General features: G+C 47.0%; 1 protein-coding gene across 7 annotated transcripts; it reads left to right on the top strand.

The window, feature by feature from the left end:
* Positions 1-1,584: 1,584 nt before the first annotated feature.
* On the top strand, positions 1,585-11,587 carry LOC310895265 (uncharacterized protein). 7 transcript variants are annotated; one of them, XM_083826335.1, is made up of 6 exons: positions 1,585-1,741; positions 2,327-2,477; positions 6,552-6,632; positions 7,229-7,458; positions 8,655-8,742; positions 11,402-11,587. In XM_083826335.1, the coding sequence occupies exons 1-3, from the start codon at positions 1,652-1,654 to the stop codon at positions 6,626-6,628; spliced, it is 318 nt and encodes a 105-aa protein (XP_083682461.1). In that variant the 5' UTR covers positions 1,585-1,651; the 3' UTR covers positions 6,629-6,632; positions 7,229-7,458; positions 8,655-8,742; positions 11,402-11,587. The 7 variants fall into 7 exon arrangements, with proteins under 7 accessions (XP_083682461.1, XP_083682458.1, XP_083682456.1 ...); XM_083826332.1 differs by having other exon boundaries at positions 7,226-7,458; XM_083826330.1 differs by adding an exon at positions 6,753-6,968 and having other exon boundaries at positions 7,226-7,458; positions 8,655-11,587.
* Positions 11,588-12,813: the final 1,226 nt, after the last annotated feature.

The following is a 12,813-nucleotide window of genomic DNA, read 5'->3' as shown; positions in this document are numbered from 1 at the left end:
ACAATGAGGAGCATGCAAATAATGCATGTAATTAACGCTAGTTGCTGTATATATGTAGATCAAATGGGACGAATTTGACTGATCTCAAAAATGAGAAAGAAAAAACAAGATCCTACATAGAGTGGCTCAAGATGACACTTCCTGGGGATTTAGAAACGTTTGGGAGAAACTGACTTTGTGGTTTCCTGAATGGAATTGGGTCAAACAACTATTTGTTGTTGTTATAATAATAATGGCATTGTGTATCTGTCATCCACCGTGACATCTGAAGGAAAATACTGCACCCTAATTTTGGAAAAAATCAAAAGTGGGGTATGTGAAGAGGTACAAAAACAGCAATAGGAGTAAGGAAAGAAGAGGGGGGAATTGTGAGAAACAAAGTTGTGTTTTTGCAATGGAAGGTGTTTTTTCAGTGGAAAATTCCACTAACGTTGCATATTCAAAAGTGATTGTGCAGGCACGACAGTAGCATAGCAGCAGGGAGTATGTTAAGAAGATAAAGGGAAGGTCCTGCTATCCCAAAATAAGGAGGATAGGTAAGAAAAAGAGGACGAGCAATGCAAAATCAGTAAAAACAAAAATCACAGGGCCTCTAGTCATGACAGTGAAGCCAGGGATAGAAGAATGGGGGTTTGCTTAATCACATTAAAATAGATACTGCTGAGTGTCTTTGCTTACTACTGTGCAAATTAACTGAAACAAGGAGTCTCAGGGCCCCTCACAGAGGATGTTCCCTGACAAAATGGGGAGGGAACCTGTCTCAAAAACCACCTGAGACCGACCTTGTGGTTTGGACAAGAGCCAAGGAGCAGCTGAGTCTGTACAAAGGCAGGGGGTCAACTAGTGGTGATGAAGAAGAGTTATAAACCTTCATCCCCACAACCCCCCGACGACTACCACCAGAAGGCACTGCGCAAGCGCAGATGGGAGGAGTTTATGGAAATGACTTCTTGGAGCTAATTTTAATACAAAGCGGGGATAGGTTATGTACATGTATAGGCGTATTGGGAAACTTCATGCATACGTAACTCTTTACTGCATATAACCAAAGCAAGTTGCTGCGTTAGGGTGCGCATGCCTTTGGGAGCTATCCTGCATGTGCCTGGCGCCGAAATAAACCACACACCTACTTTATAACTCATTTGCTTTGAGTTGTCGAGTTCTTCCACGAATCAACACAAGAAGGAAACAAATGGAAAAGGGGAAGTTAACGGTTGATTAAATAAAAATGTACATATAGTGTATAGTAGTAAACATTGAGTAGTTTGTGAACCTGTAGAACTCAGCCAACGAGGAAACGGGAAGAATCAAGCATCGGGTAATAGGCAATAATATAAGGTTACAATGTATTTTTACTGTGCGCTCCTGCTTGCAGGACGCCCGCCGTTGCAATGAGAGAGGACCGAGCATACCCGGACCTTCTTTTTTTTTTTTTTTTAAAAAAAAAAGTAAAAAAAAAAAAATGCAACACGGGCAATCTCTGCCGTACGTTGTGTAAACGCATAAAGCTGTGAGTGGCTTTATTTCTTTTTTAGCTCGCACGTCAGCGGTGCTCCGGACTGTCGCTCTGCTTCCGCGCATGCGCGGAGCCGGCAGGCTCGCCTAATGAGGCGGAGCCGGGCGGCGCTGCAGGACCCCTGCCTGCGGCAAAATGGCGGCGTCCTTCTCTGGAGTGGGAGCCGAGCCGGGCCGGCCTCGGCTCGGGACGGGCCGGGACACCGAGGCGCGGTGCCGCAACGAGGTTGGTGGTCGGTGCCGCCCCGCCGCGGGGCGGGGCGAGGCGGCGGTCGGTCGGTCGGTCGGTCGGTCGGGGCGCCGCGCGGTCGACGGCTTCTGCGGAAATGGCCCGTGTGCGGGGCGGGGGCGGCGCCGCGCCGGGCCGGGCCGGACCGGGCGTGCGGCGGGGTCTGCACTGCGCGGGGCTTCGGGGGGCTGGGGGAGAGGGTGGAGGAGTGGCGGGAGGCGGTGGGTGGCGGTTGTGTGCGCTTGGCCGACTCCCCTCTGGGTCGGATGGACTGCTCCGTCCCGCGGCGTGCTGGGAGCTGTAGTTCTGTGGTGCGCGGCCGGTCTTTCCCCGGGCCGGGGCCGGGGCCGGGCCGTGCGCGCCGGGAGGCGCAGGTTGCCGCTGGCTGCGAGCGCGGCTGCCGGCGGTGAGGCGAGCGAGAGCCTTCGGGGGTGTCTCCCCGGAGCGTCGGGCCGGGAGGGGTGGGGGCTGCGGCGGCCGGGCGCGGGTCCTCGCTGCGCTCGATCGTCGGGCTGCGCCTCGGAGGTTTTCCTCCCCCCGCGTGCTGACGGCCGGCTCTCTCCTTTTTCTGCGGTTCACCAGGGCAGAAACAGCTCCCCGCCGCTAGGACCCTTGTGGGGTTTGTTGCCAAGCAAAGGTGGCACACTGGGTAAACTGAGGAAATCTGCAGCTGGCGTGCTGCTGTCGCAGGTTTCCCAGGAGAAAGAGCAGCCCGTCTGTCCTGACTGTCCAGGTAAGTCGTAGCGACCTTCGGGTGAAATCCAGGCGTGCTCTAGTAATTTTCCTGCACCTCAGGCTCAAAGGCCTGATTGAATTTGCAGAACTGTGAACAGATGAACGGATTGGAGGATTTTTTTTTTTTTTGGAAGGAGGCAGTCCTTAAACCGATGCAGTCTAACTGCATCTAAGATGTAGGTTGTTACTTCCATAAGCTATAAAGGAACTTTACATGTTTTTTAAATGGAGTCTCATGTGCGTGCGTTTGGCTTGTCCTGATGGCTGGTGTAGGTGATTGCTCACATGACCAAAAACTCCTTGTGCTGATGTTGGATCTGCCCGTTGGTAAAGGACCGCATCCTATATGTTCAGCTTTTTTTCCTTACCGTGTCGTAGTTATTTTATTATTATATTTTTCTGAAAGAAAGGGTGGATTTTTCATTGGTTTCTCTGTGAGCATATCGAACCAGATTGCAGTAAATACACGTAAGCGAGTAGGCTGCAGCACGTACTGGTCAGTATCAGAGTACTACTCTGCTAGCAGAGGAGAGCCAGATGAAGATGTTCAGGGTAAGGGCTTGTTCTGCCTCAAGTTGAATGGAAAGATTCTGAAGTTGAGCATCCCAGGGAATGTTTGTAGGACTATTTTTAGACGATGGAAGTTCAAATGGCTGTCGATGAAGGGGATTTTGTTGGCTCTTTTAGACAGCTATTCCTACCGAAGATCCCATCGGTTACAAAAGTTGGTAACCTTGCAGTTTCTACGGTCTGTAGCAAAATAAACTGGCAGATGAATAAATGAGCAGGCACAAATACATGTGACTCTATAGCCATGTTGTGGTTTAACGTAGCTGGCAGCTAAGCACCACATAGCCGTTGACTTGCCCTCCCCCCTCCCTCTCTGGGATGGGGGAGAGAAACGGGGAAGTGAAGCCTGTGGGTTGAGATAAAGACAGCTTATAAAAACAGGAAAATAATAATAATAATAATAGTACTACTACTAATAATGTGCACAAACAAGTGATGCACAATGCAATTGCTCACCACCTGCTGACCGATGCCCAGCCTATCCCCAAGCAGCTGGTCCCCCCAGTCCTGCTAGCCACCCCTATATATTGTTTAGCATGACCCCAGATGGTATGGAATACCCCTTTGGCCAGTTTGGGTCAGCTGTCCTGGGTCTATCCCCTCCCAGCTCCTGCTGCACCCCCAGCCTGCCCGCTGGCAGGACAGAACGAGAAGCTGGAAAGTCCTTGGCTTACTGTAAGCACTGCTCTGCAACAATTAAAACATCAGCATGTTATCAACACTTTTCTCATCCTAATCCAAAACATAGCACCACACCAGCTACTAGGAGGAAAATTAACTCTATGCTAGCTGAAACCAGGACAAGCTGAGGTTAAATAACCTGCAGTTTCTTCTGTTTTATCTTTCAAAGAATGTTCTTGCTGAGCGCCTGAGCTTTTTGCTCACCTTACTGAGGAAAGGAATGGCTGTGCTTCTTCCCCCCTTATCCCTATTTTTTTTCCTCTTCTCCCTCGATGACAGGGACTTGAAATGTTTTTCTCAGATGTCCATGTGAAAATTTTAAAGAATGCTAATGGTGAACACTGACAGAATTGGGTGACTTTTTAAAGGTGGAGGGTAAAGAACATGGAAATTCCTAGTACATTAATGTTACTTTGTTAACAAAACTGATGTAATAGCCACTTGCTGTTTCTGTTTTTTTGGTTTGGCTTGGTTTTCCTTTCAGTAGTCTCCCGAAAGGCTTTTGTTGACAAAACTTTGTCCTGCTTCACCTTTAAGAATTATTCTAGAAATAATGAACAAGTGCTTGCAGGGCTTTCCAGAATGCTAATTGTAGTCAGTCAAGAATGACTTGGGAGGCAATTCCTTTCACATAATCGTAGAGTGGTTTGGGTTGGAAGGGATGCTTTAAGATCATCTAGTCCATCCCCCCTGCCTCGATTAGTGGCGTCTTGCACTAGGTCAGGTTGCTCAAAGCCCCATCCAGCCCAGCTTTGAGTACCTCCAGTAATGAGGCCTCTACAACTTCTCTGGGCAGCCTGTTTCAGTGTCTTACTACCCTCATTGAGAACAACTTCTTCCTTTTGTTCAATCTAAATCTATCTTCCTTCAGTTTAAAACTTGTCTTGCCTTGTTGCTACAGGCCCTGGTAAAAAGTCCTTGCCTGTCTTTTCTGTGAGTCCACTATACATGTTTAAAGGTGGTAATGAGGTCTCCCCAGAGCCTTCTCTTCTCTGGGCCGAAGTGTGACAGAGCCCTGCTGCTGGTGCTGGCTTGTGGGTCAGTGCCGAGCTACCAGAAGGAGGTTTTTATGTACTTTTCTACTTCCTTCAAAGGGAAGTTGAAGTACAGACAAGCTGACTGAGAACACTCCAAAGTGGTAGACGCGAGACGTTTTGTAGGACGCCAGCTCTTTTCCTCTGTGAGCAGAAGGAAAGCTTGTTCGGACACAGGTATCTAGCACAGAGGGATGCAGCTCTCTCGTTACCACTTTTGCTGACTCCTGAAGTGTTCCTATGCGCTGGTCTGATATCCCTGCCCATCTGTGGCAGAAGAGTTTGTCCCTCAGATTGCAGAAGCAGCATTGTGGAATTTAGGTTTTGGAATGTATTGAGATTGTACTCCTGAAATCTGATCTATTTCAGGATACTACCTATCCTTTCAAACCTTGCTTCTCTGAAATCCAAGTCATTGTCATTACCCCAGAAATACCGAAGGGAGAAATGCTTCATTAAGCAAATTATCAGAAAGACAGAATCAATTTAGGCAAGCCTCTCTCCCGTGGAATTTGTGGATTCCTTAAACTGGCCTGGCAGGAGTATTTGAAGTAAATACTATCCAAGAAAAAATTATTCTCACGTGTCCCCTCAAGACTAGGAGATGGTTACCCAGCAAAATGCTTGCTCGAGGCACGGGCTCAACAGCTGATTAAATAATTGGAGTGTGTGGGATAAAATACTGCAGACAGCGCAGTCCACGCGTTTGGTTGTTTAATGCCACTGAGATATGCTTTTATAGCAGAAATGTGTCAGAATTAACAGTAATACAAGGAAACGATGCAAACCTGGAGGTAGGCAGTGAGCTTTGTGAGCAGGGAGTGCTGGTGTGGCCCTGTTCCTCTGACTACACCTGTGTGAATCAAGTAGGGGAAGTGAGTATGGATGTGGTATTTCAGCCCTTTCAGGGAGCTGAACGTCACCTGAAAAGATGACCTTGGCCCTGAAGGACCTGCCCACCACAGTCTGTAGCATTGTGTGCATTTGTAGATTGCTGGGCCTGAGAGTAGGGGACTATGGGATGTTGGGGCTGGGATTTGATTTGGGGATTCCCCCCAGCCCCACAAGCTTAGCTTTTAAGTTAAAGCTTGGAAATAAAAGAGGGAGTGAGGGAAGAAAAAAGCAAAGCCTTACAGAGCCTCAGCTCCATTGAGGAACGAATAACAGTCTGTCTGCTTCTGGAAGAACTTCCCACTGCTGAGGATAGATGGGGTGGACCCCAAAAACTAGATGGCATTCTGTGTGAGCTGGTGATACTGCCAGCAGGACTCCATAGCTGACGAGAGACATTATTTGTTTTGATGTCCGTCACAACGAAAAATGCTTGTTTCATCCAACTTGGGGAAGTAGTATCAAACTCACAGACAGAAACAATATTAGTAAGACTCTATTATACAGTCATTGTGAAAGTTTAGCATAGCGAAGAAACTGTGTGTATAAGGTGAAAAATGGAGTCATACCTCCGAGAAGTCCCAGTTTGTGGTCTTTAATCTTTTTTCTTGTTTTTTTTTGGGGGGGGGGAGGGAAGGGGGGTAATGGGGGAGAGAGACGAACATTACCCAAAAAGGTGACAAAAATCCGTGCCTAAAAAGCTCACCTGCTACAGCTTTTATAAATGATCTTTGCACTGCAAGTTTCAGTTTTCATGAAGCCAAATTGACATAAATCTGAAAATTTCCATGGGTTTAAAAGAACGCTTACTGAAATATTCTTGTCATTCACAGTAATAATGGAGTGAGTGAACTTGTTCCGCTTAGTGACCTTACTTTATCTTTTTTGTATTCCAGCAAACCTGTGCAATCCCAGGAGTGTAAGTACAGTCTTGTGTAGCATTGTCATTCTGCCCCACCACTCTGATATCTAACAAGGTAATACTTTCTGGATGTTGTCTACAAATTCTTTCCTTTCTTATGTAAGAGGTAGATGCATGTATTGCCTAGTTTGTCATAGATTGTTGCAGAAGTACTGTTTTATTTGTATTTGTGAAGACAGCAGAATCAAAGATAGCAGCTCGGTGACTTCCACCGAGATGGTCATTAAGATAAAACAGTGAAGTTTCTAGCATATATTAAAAAGCCTGGAGGAATTAGCATAGCTTGCAGGAAATTGTGCTGGAAAGAGATGATATTTGACAGCAAACATGAAAATGTTGTCTTTTTACCAAGAATGATGAGAACTGCTGCGTCTACCCTGTGTTTGGATGGGTAAGTGGGGTGAGTGAGTTAAGAGGAGCTGAGCATAGAGTTTGTGGCGGAATTGAGAAACGAATGAGATAATTTAACCTCTTTTCCGTGCATGTCTTTTTTTTTAAATCCCATACTTTTGTTATTATCAAGAATTTTTAATGTAACTCTCTATTTTAACTGGTTTGGTTTTGTGGATAGCAGCTAACTATAGAAAGAACTAAGATCCTGAAGTGTCCTTGGAGCCGCTAACTCTACTTCTTTATCTCTTCCCTAAGAAGACGCCCTGGGTTTAAAGACGGTGTGTATTAAATGAAGTATGAGAAGAAACAGCTTCTTCAGACACTTGCGCTCCTCTTCTTCAGCTCGTGCAGAAGGCTGACAGCCTGTCTCACTCTTGTCAGTGCTATCCCACCAGCTCCTGTAGGAGCTCAGCACCGCGTTTGGCCTGTTGCGATCTTCCCGCTCCCCTCATTTCTGTGCTGCAACGCCACCATGCATGAGAAGTCAGGTAGGATCTGAAGACCTTTGAAATTGCTAAAGAATCAAACCTCAGCTGTCAGTTTTAGCCCATTGTACTCTAGACACTTGCTTTGCTGGATGATGGTTTCGTTTTTGATTTTGTAATACGTTCTTTGTAGAGGTTATTTTCAGCAGACAAGTAGGTAGCCTCCTTCTTTCGGTGGATTTGTGCAGGTTTTAGCTGAGCTTTGCACATCTGAGCGATTGCCCAGTGGCTGTTCTGGTCTTGACGAGTCCCTAAAACCTTTGTCCGCCTCGCCCCTCCTCTTTGTGTATTAAGATGCATGTTTGCGCAAAAATTATGTACACCGTGCATAAGCCCCCCAGCGGTTATGGGGCATTTTCAGTATTTCACAGATAAGACTCTGTGTTTACTTAATCACTTAGGCATAGTCCTGGCTTTCAGCGTAGGCATAGCTAATGGTTGTTACTCAAGTGGTTATGAAGTTCCCAATGTTTGTTTGTTTATATATATATATAGAGAGAGAGAGAGAGAGAGAGAGAGATACATACACATATGTATATACATAAATGAAACAGTCTGTGGAGTAAAAGACTTGTCTGCTTGCTGTATATACTCACGTATCAGCAGACTCATACGCAAGCTGATCCAAACTGGGTGCCAAGCTGTGCCTTTTTTGTCGCATGGAATATGCAATCTGTGCACCTCAGGTGTACCTTGTCTATTAACTATCTCTTACATTGTGCCACCCCATTAATATCAGTGGATGTACCCAGCACCACCTTGGGGCTACATAGAATGTGGAAATTTCTAGTATGTTAATGTTACTCTGTTAACAAAACTGACGTACTAGCTGCATGCTGTTTCTATTTTTTTGTTTTTCTTTTCAGTAGCCTCCCCAAAAGGTTCTGTGGACATGTTGTGTATCTTTTCTTGTTCTTCCAGGATTCATTTGGCAGGAAAGACGACCATGGAATCCAAGGGCTGTGGACAACCATCTACCAGATGGTTGTTGCAGATGCCTTCGGTCACGTCATTTGTCCTTTTAGCTCGCCCTTTCCTTTATCTTGAGTTGAATTTTTGTGCAGCACTATGTTTGCAGTGGTAACACTGCTGCTGAGGCGTTTTCGATTAAAACCGATCTTAACTGTAATAGTGAATTCACTGAGTGTGGCTTTGTATAACGACTTCCATGACCATAACACTTTTCTCCTTTGTCACAGATAGGAGGAAAACTCTTTCCAGAGAGATGGAGGAGGAATTAATTATACCTCTGCCTCATCCCATGAGACCAGAAGACGTGGAGTAACTGTAAGCTGCGATTCTCAGGAGACATACTAAGCATCTCTGGTTCCTTCTCGGCCTGCCCCCTTAAGGCCTTAGGGATGAGAAATCTTAGGCTTAATGTTTTTCTCTATGAAATACTGTCGTGTTAAGGGGCGTAGCTGACTAACTGTTACGGGTCTGGTCAGATTTGGGGTACTGAACTACCATGGTCACGGATTCACCAATAACGTAGCACACCCTCGCTCTAGTTGTGTTCAATGAGAACTGTCACGGCTAGGAACAATGCAACGAAGGGCAGTTTATTACAGCAACAGGGACACAGGTTCTTTGGAATTGCCAGCGATAAATTCACTGTCTGCAAAAGCAAGCGAGCACGCATGAAATACACAGGTACTCGTCCTGGCTATTAACGCATTAAAAGGCACAAAGGCTCTAGAGATTTCTGAGTTTCTACGGAGACGCCTGGTACAACCAAGCATTCAAATCTTACCCCACGACATCCCGGTGCGGGGGGAAGAGAGGCTCAGCCCGTCGACTCATCCTGGAAGTCAGAAAGGTATCCTTCGTGATGGTATCTTCCCTAACATCCCCTTTCACTTAAGCCAATTTACATTATCCACCAATCTGTTCTCTTTAGTGACCAGTGATAGGACCCGTGGGAATGGTGTCAACCTGCAGCAGGAGAGGTTCAGGCTAGACATCAGGAAGAGGCTCTTCACTGAGAGGGTTGTTGAGCACTGGAACAGTCTCCCCAGGGCAGTAGTCGCTTCACCAAGTCTGCCGGAGTTTAAGAAGCATTTGGACTCTGCACTTAGTCATATGGTCTGAATTTTTCGGTTGACCTGTGTGATGCCGGGAGTTGGGCTCGATGATCCTTGTGGATTCCTTCCAATTCGGGATATTCTATGATTCTGTGATTATTTTCTGTCCCTTTTAGGTGGAGCTTGAGTGACTCTAGTCAGGCATATCTTGGTTATGATTTGTAAAGTTTTCTTGCTTTCGTTTAAAGCTATAGGGGTCTGAGAAATTCAGAGCGTGTGCTCAGTGAGGGGTGGTTGCAGCTTGGAGGCATGGAGCTTTTGGGATGGAGGTGTGTTTTGGTGTTACAGTGATGATATAATGAGCAAAAGTTCACTAGAGTACAACGTTCTGTCAAAACCATGACAGGTGGTTGGCTCAGGGTGTGAGAAACAAAGTTGTGTTTTTGCAGTAGAGAATTACTTTTCTGTATTCCAAGGTAATCGTGTAGTCATAATAAGGAGAAATGCTAAGTAGATAAGTGAAGGGAATGAGGACACAGACTCCAAGATAGTCGAGAAATGGAGACCCTTTATTGTTCCAATGCCAGATATTATATAGCTTTCTGAACCAGCTACATGCACTGCACGCAGCTAGCGTGCGTAGTTACAGACTTCTGATTAGTGCATTCCTTTTGATCACGCATAGCCCTCTATAGGCCCGTCCGAGCCTAGCAACTTCTTATTGTTTCCCACTTTCTCTTATTCTAGCCTGGTTACCACTCTATGCCTGTGAGTAACCTTCTTCTTAACCCTTAGTGCACCGCTGTATCAATCAGCTCCAGTTTATCACCGAATGGGTCACCTGTAGATAAGTGGACAGTAGAAGGCCTCACTGTTCCAAAATAAGGTAGAAGCTTGAGAAAAACAAGATGAGCAGTGTGAGAACAGTAAAACAAAGATCACAAGTTCTCAAAACATAAGAAAGGAGAAATTACAGGGTTGAAAAAACAGAAAAATTGTACATACATGGTATAGAGGAGTGTCGAGTAGCTTGTGAACCTGTAGTACTTAGCCAATGAGGAAACAGGGGAGGTGATCAGGTGTCGGGTAATAGGGAATAAAAGGTTATGATTTGTTTACTAAAATGCGTTCCTGATTGACACGATGCCCGCCATTGCAATCACGAATAAAATAGCTTCACAGAAGATCCTGTCTGAAGAAAATTATTTGAGATTTTTCTCACAAGGATGGTAAACATGCAGCTTATCAGTCTTGGTGCGCGTAAGAGCATCAGGTCCCCGTCTCATCACAGAGCCTATCTGTGGTGTCTCCACTCTGCTCTACGCTCTGTACTGTTCCTTAGAGTCAGCACACCAAGTTCCCCTAGTGCAATAGCATGTAAAGTTGGAGGCCTAGGGAACGCTTAGGTAGCGCAGCTACCCTCCACCCTGAAAGCTTTTTCAGTGCTGCACATTTTCTTTAAAATGTGAATATTAGTTTAAATTTGCCTAGTTACTTAAGGCAATTACTCCACAAGTACTAAAAGCGATATGGAGAAGCCTACTTCCAGCATCTCTGTTGGTAATAATAGCTTCATACTTGTGTGCTTATCCTCATGCCTTTTCCTTTCAAATACTGGAAAGGCAGAGATTGTTTAACAGAGTCATCTCTGATCCAAAAACCAAAACACTGATTTCATCCCAAACTAATGCTGTCTGATGTCAGTAAAATTGCTATTACTCTCAGTCATCCTGGCTGTCGCAATTGTGCCTCTGTTGGACTCTCTGTCCAACCCTGTCGATCACCCCTGTCCTGCTCCCTGCCCCCCGGGTGGTTCTTCTGTCCCTCTGCCCTGCTGTCTGTCTGTCCACCCAGTTCCTCTCCTGCTGCTTGTATCCCACTTGTGCCCTTTTCCTTTTTCTTCCTCCTTCTGTGCCTCACAGCCCATTTCTGCAGGAGGCAGCTGTTCCCCAGGGCATGGATGCTGAGACGGACGGATGGACCTGGTGGATGCCTGAGCCCCGCAGCACCCCAGGGGAAGGGGAGAATGTCTGGGCAGGGAGTTCTGCCGCAGTCTCCCTCCCAGGAGTCCTGCGTGAGAGTTTAATAAAGTTTGCTTTCTGGCTTGTGCTGCCCTCTGTGTTTGTGGACACTGTAAGTGGCTGTGGCCGTGCTGCTGGGTGCAGGTTCCTGGGTGTGGAGGGGGCAGGGGCTGGGGTGTTGGCCCCGTGTTTATTGTCCATGGGGGAGCCAATGGACACAGACAAGCGATCTGGGTGTGGGGGCCACCCTGCTGGGGAGGCTGCAGGCGGTGGGGGGGGGGGGGGGCAGCAATGGTGGGGGTAGGCCTGTGCTGTCTTGCTCCCTGGGGCAGGTGTGCTGGGGCTGGTCTGCGTGGAGGGAGTGATTGGCGAGCGTGACCTGGGCTGTGGCTGCTGCGGAGCAGCAGGTGAGGGAGGGCCTGGGTGTCCGTGGCAGAGGGGAGGGAAGGGTGTTGGGGCAGCTGGGTCCTGCGGGACCCGTGGCTGGGGTAGTAGGCGGCGGATCAGAAAGCACGGGTTTGACTCTGGGGCGGGGTGTCAGCTGGGTCAGGTGGCTGGGAGCGTCTTGCCCCACAGCATGCTGGGAGTTGTGGTCTTTGGGCTCCGGGTTTTTGATTGGCCACATTGGTTTCCAGAGCATGCTGTGAACTTGATTAGGGAAGCTGAGGCGATTCCAGATAAGAAAGGGTTAAGAATGAAACTATTAAAGGAGAACAGAACATTAGGTGTAGGGCAGGAAGCAGATGTACGGACAATGTATCTCAAAATAGGACATACGGGCAATATATCTCGAACAAGACATTGGAATCCAAGATAAGAAATAATGAGCAGAAGATTCGAAGAAAAAACAGTCCTTGCGGTTAGGAAGAAAGCTAATTCAGCAGAATCCTGACCAAGGGTGAAAAGTACACTGTGAGGAAGACTTATGGCCTTCCTCTCTGAGACCACCGACCACAGCTCGATGACCCCTGCCCAAGACCACTGAGAGGATCTGCGCAGGCGCAGGACACAAAAAACTGATTAGCATGAGAAGCGAGAGTAGGCGGGGTTAGATAATGAATATGTATAGGCGTTAATAAAATATTAATCACTGTGATGTATAAATTTGGGACGGCTTTTCACTTCGGGATGCACGATAGGCGGAAAGATCCCCCGTGCATCCGGCGCCGTCAATAAAGAATAAATCACTTAAAGAAATTGGATTTATGATCTTTGAATCAATCTGGCACCCCAGATGGGACTTCTTCTCTGTCGGACCGCAGGACCCGCTGGGAACAGGACTCCCTAGGGTACCCCCGGGATTTCCCGGAGGG

Source organism: Anser anser, assembly GCF_964211835.1.
Source record: "Anser anser genome assembly, chromosome: 2".
Taxonomy (NCBI): domain Eukaryota; kingdom Metazoa; phylum Chordata; class Aves; order Anseriformes; family Anatidae; genus Anser; species Anser anser.
Note: the sequence above shows the minus strand (reverse complement) of the source record. Positions and strands in the feature narration are given on the sequence as shown.

Bases quoted from the DNA above. Each gene is read 5' to 3' on its own strand.
- LOC310895265 (XM_083826335.1), top strand. From the start codon at position 1,652: ATGGCGGCGTCCTTCTCTGGAGTGGGAGCCGAGCCGGGCCGGCCTCGG. The intron at 1,742-2,326 runs GTTGGTGGTCGG...GCGGTTCACCAG, and splicing joins AGGCGCGGTGCCGCAACGAG to GGCAGAAACAGCTCCCCGCC. The intron at 2,478-6,551 runs GTAAGTCGTAGC...TTTGTATTCCAG, and splicing joins CGTCTGTCCTGACTGTCCAG to CAAACCTGTGCAATCCCAGG.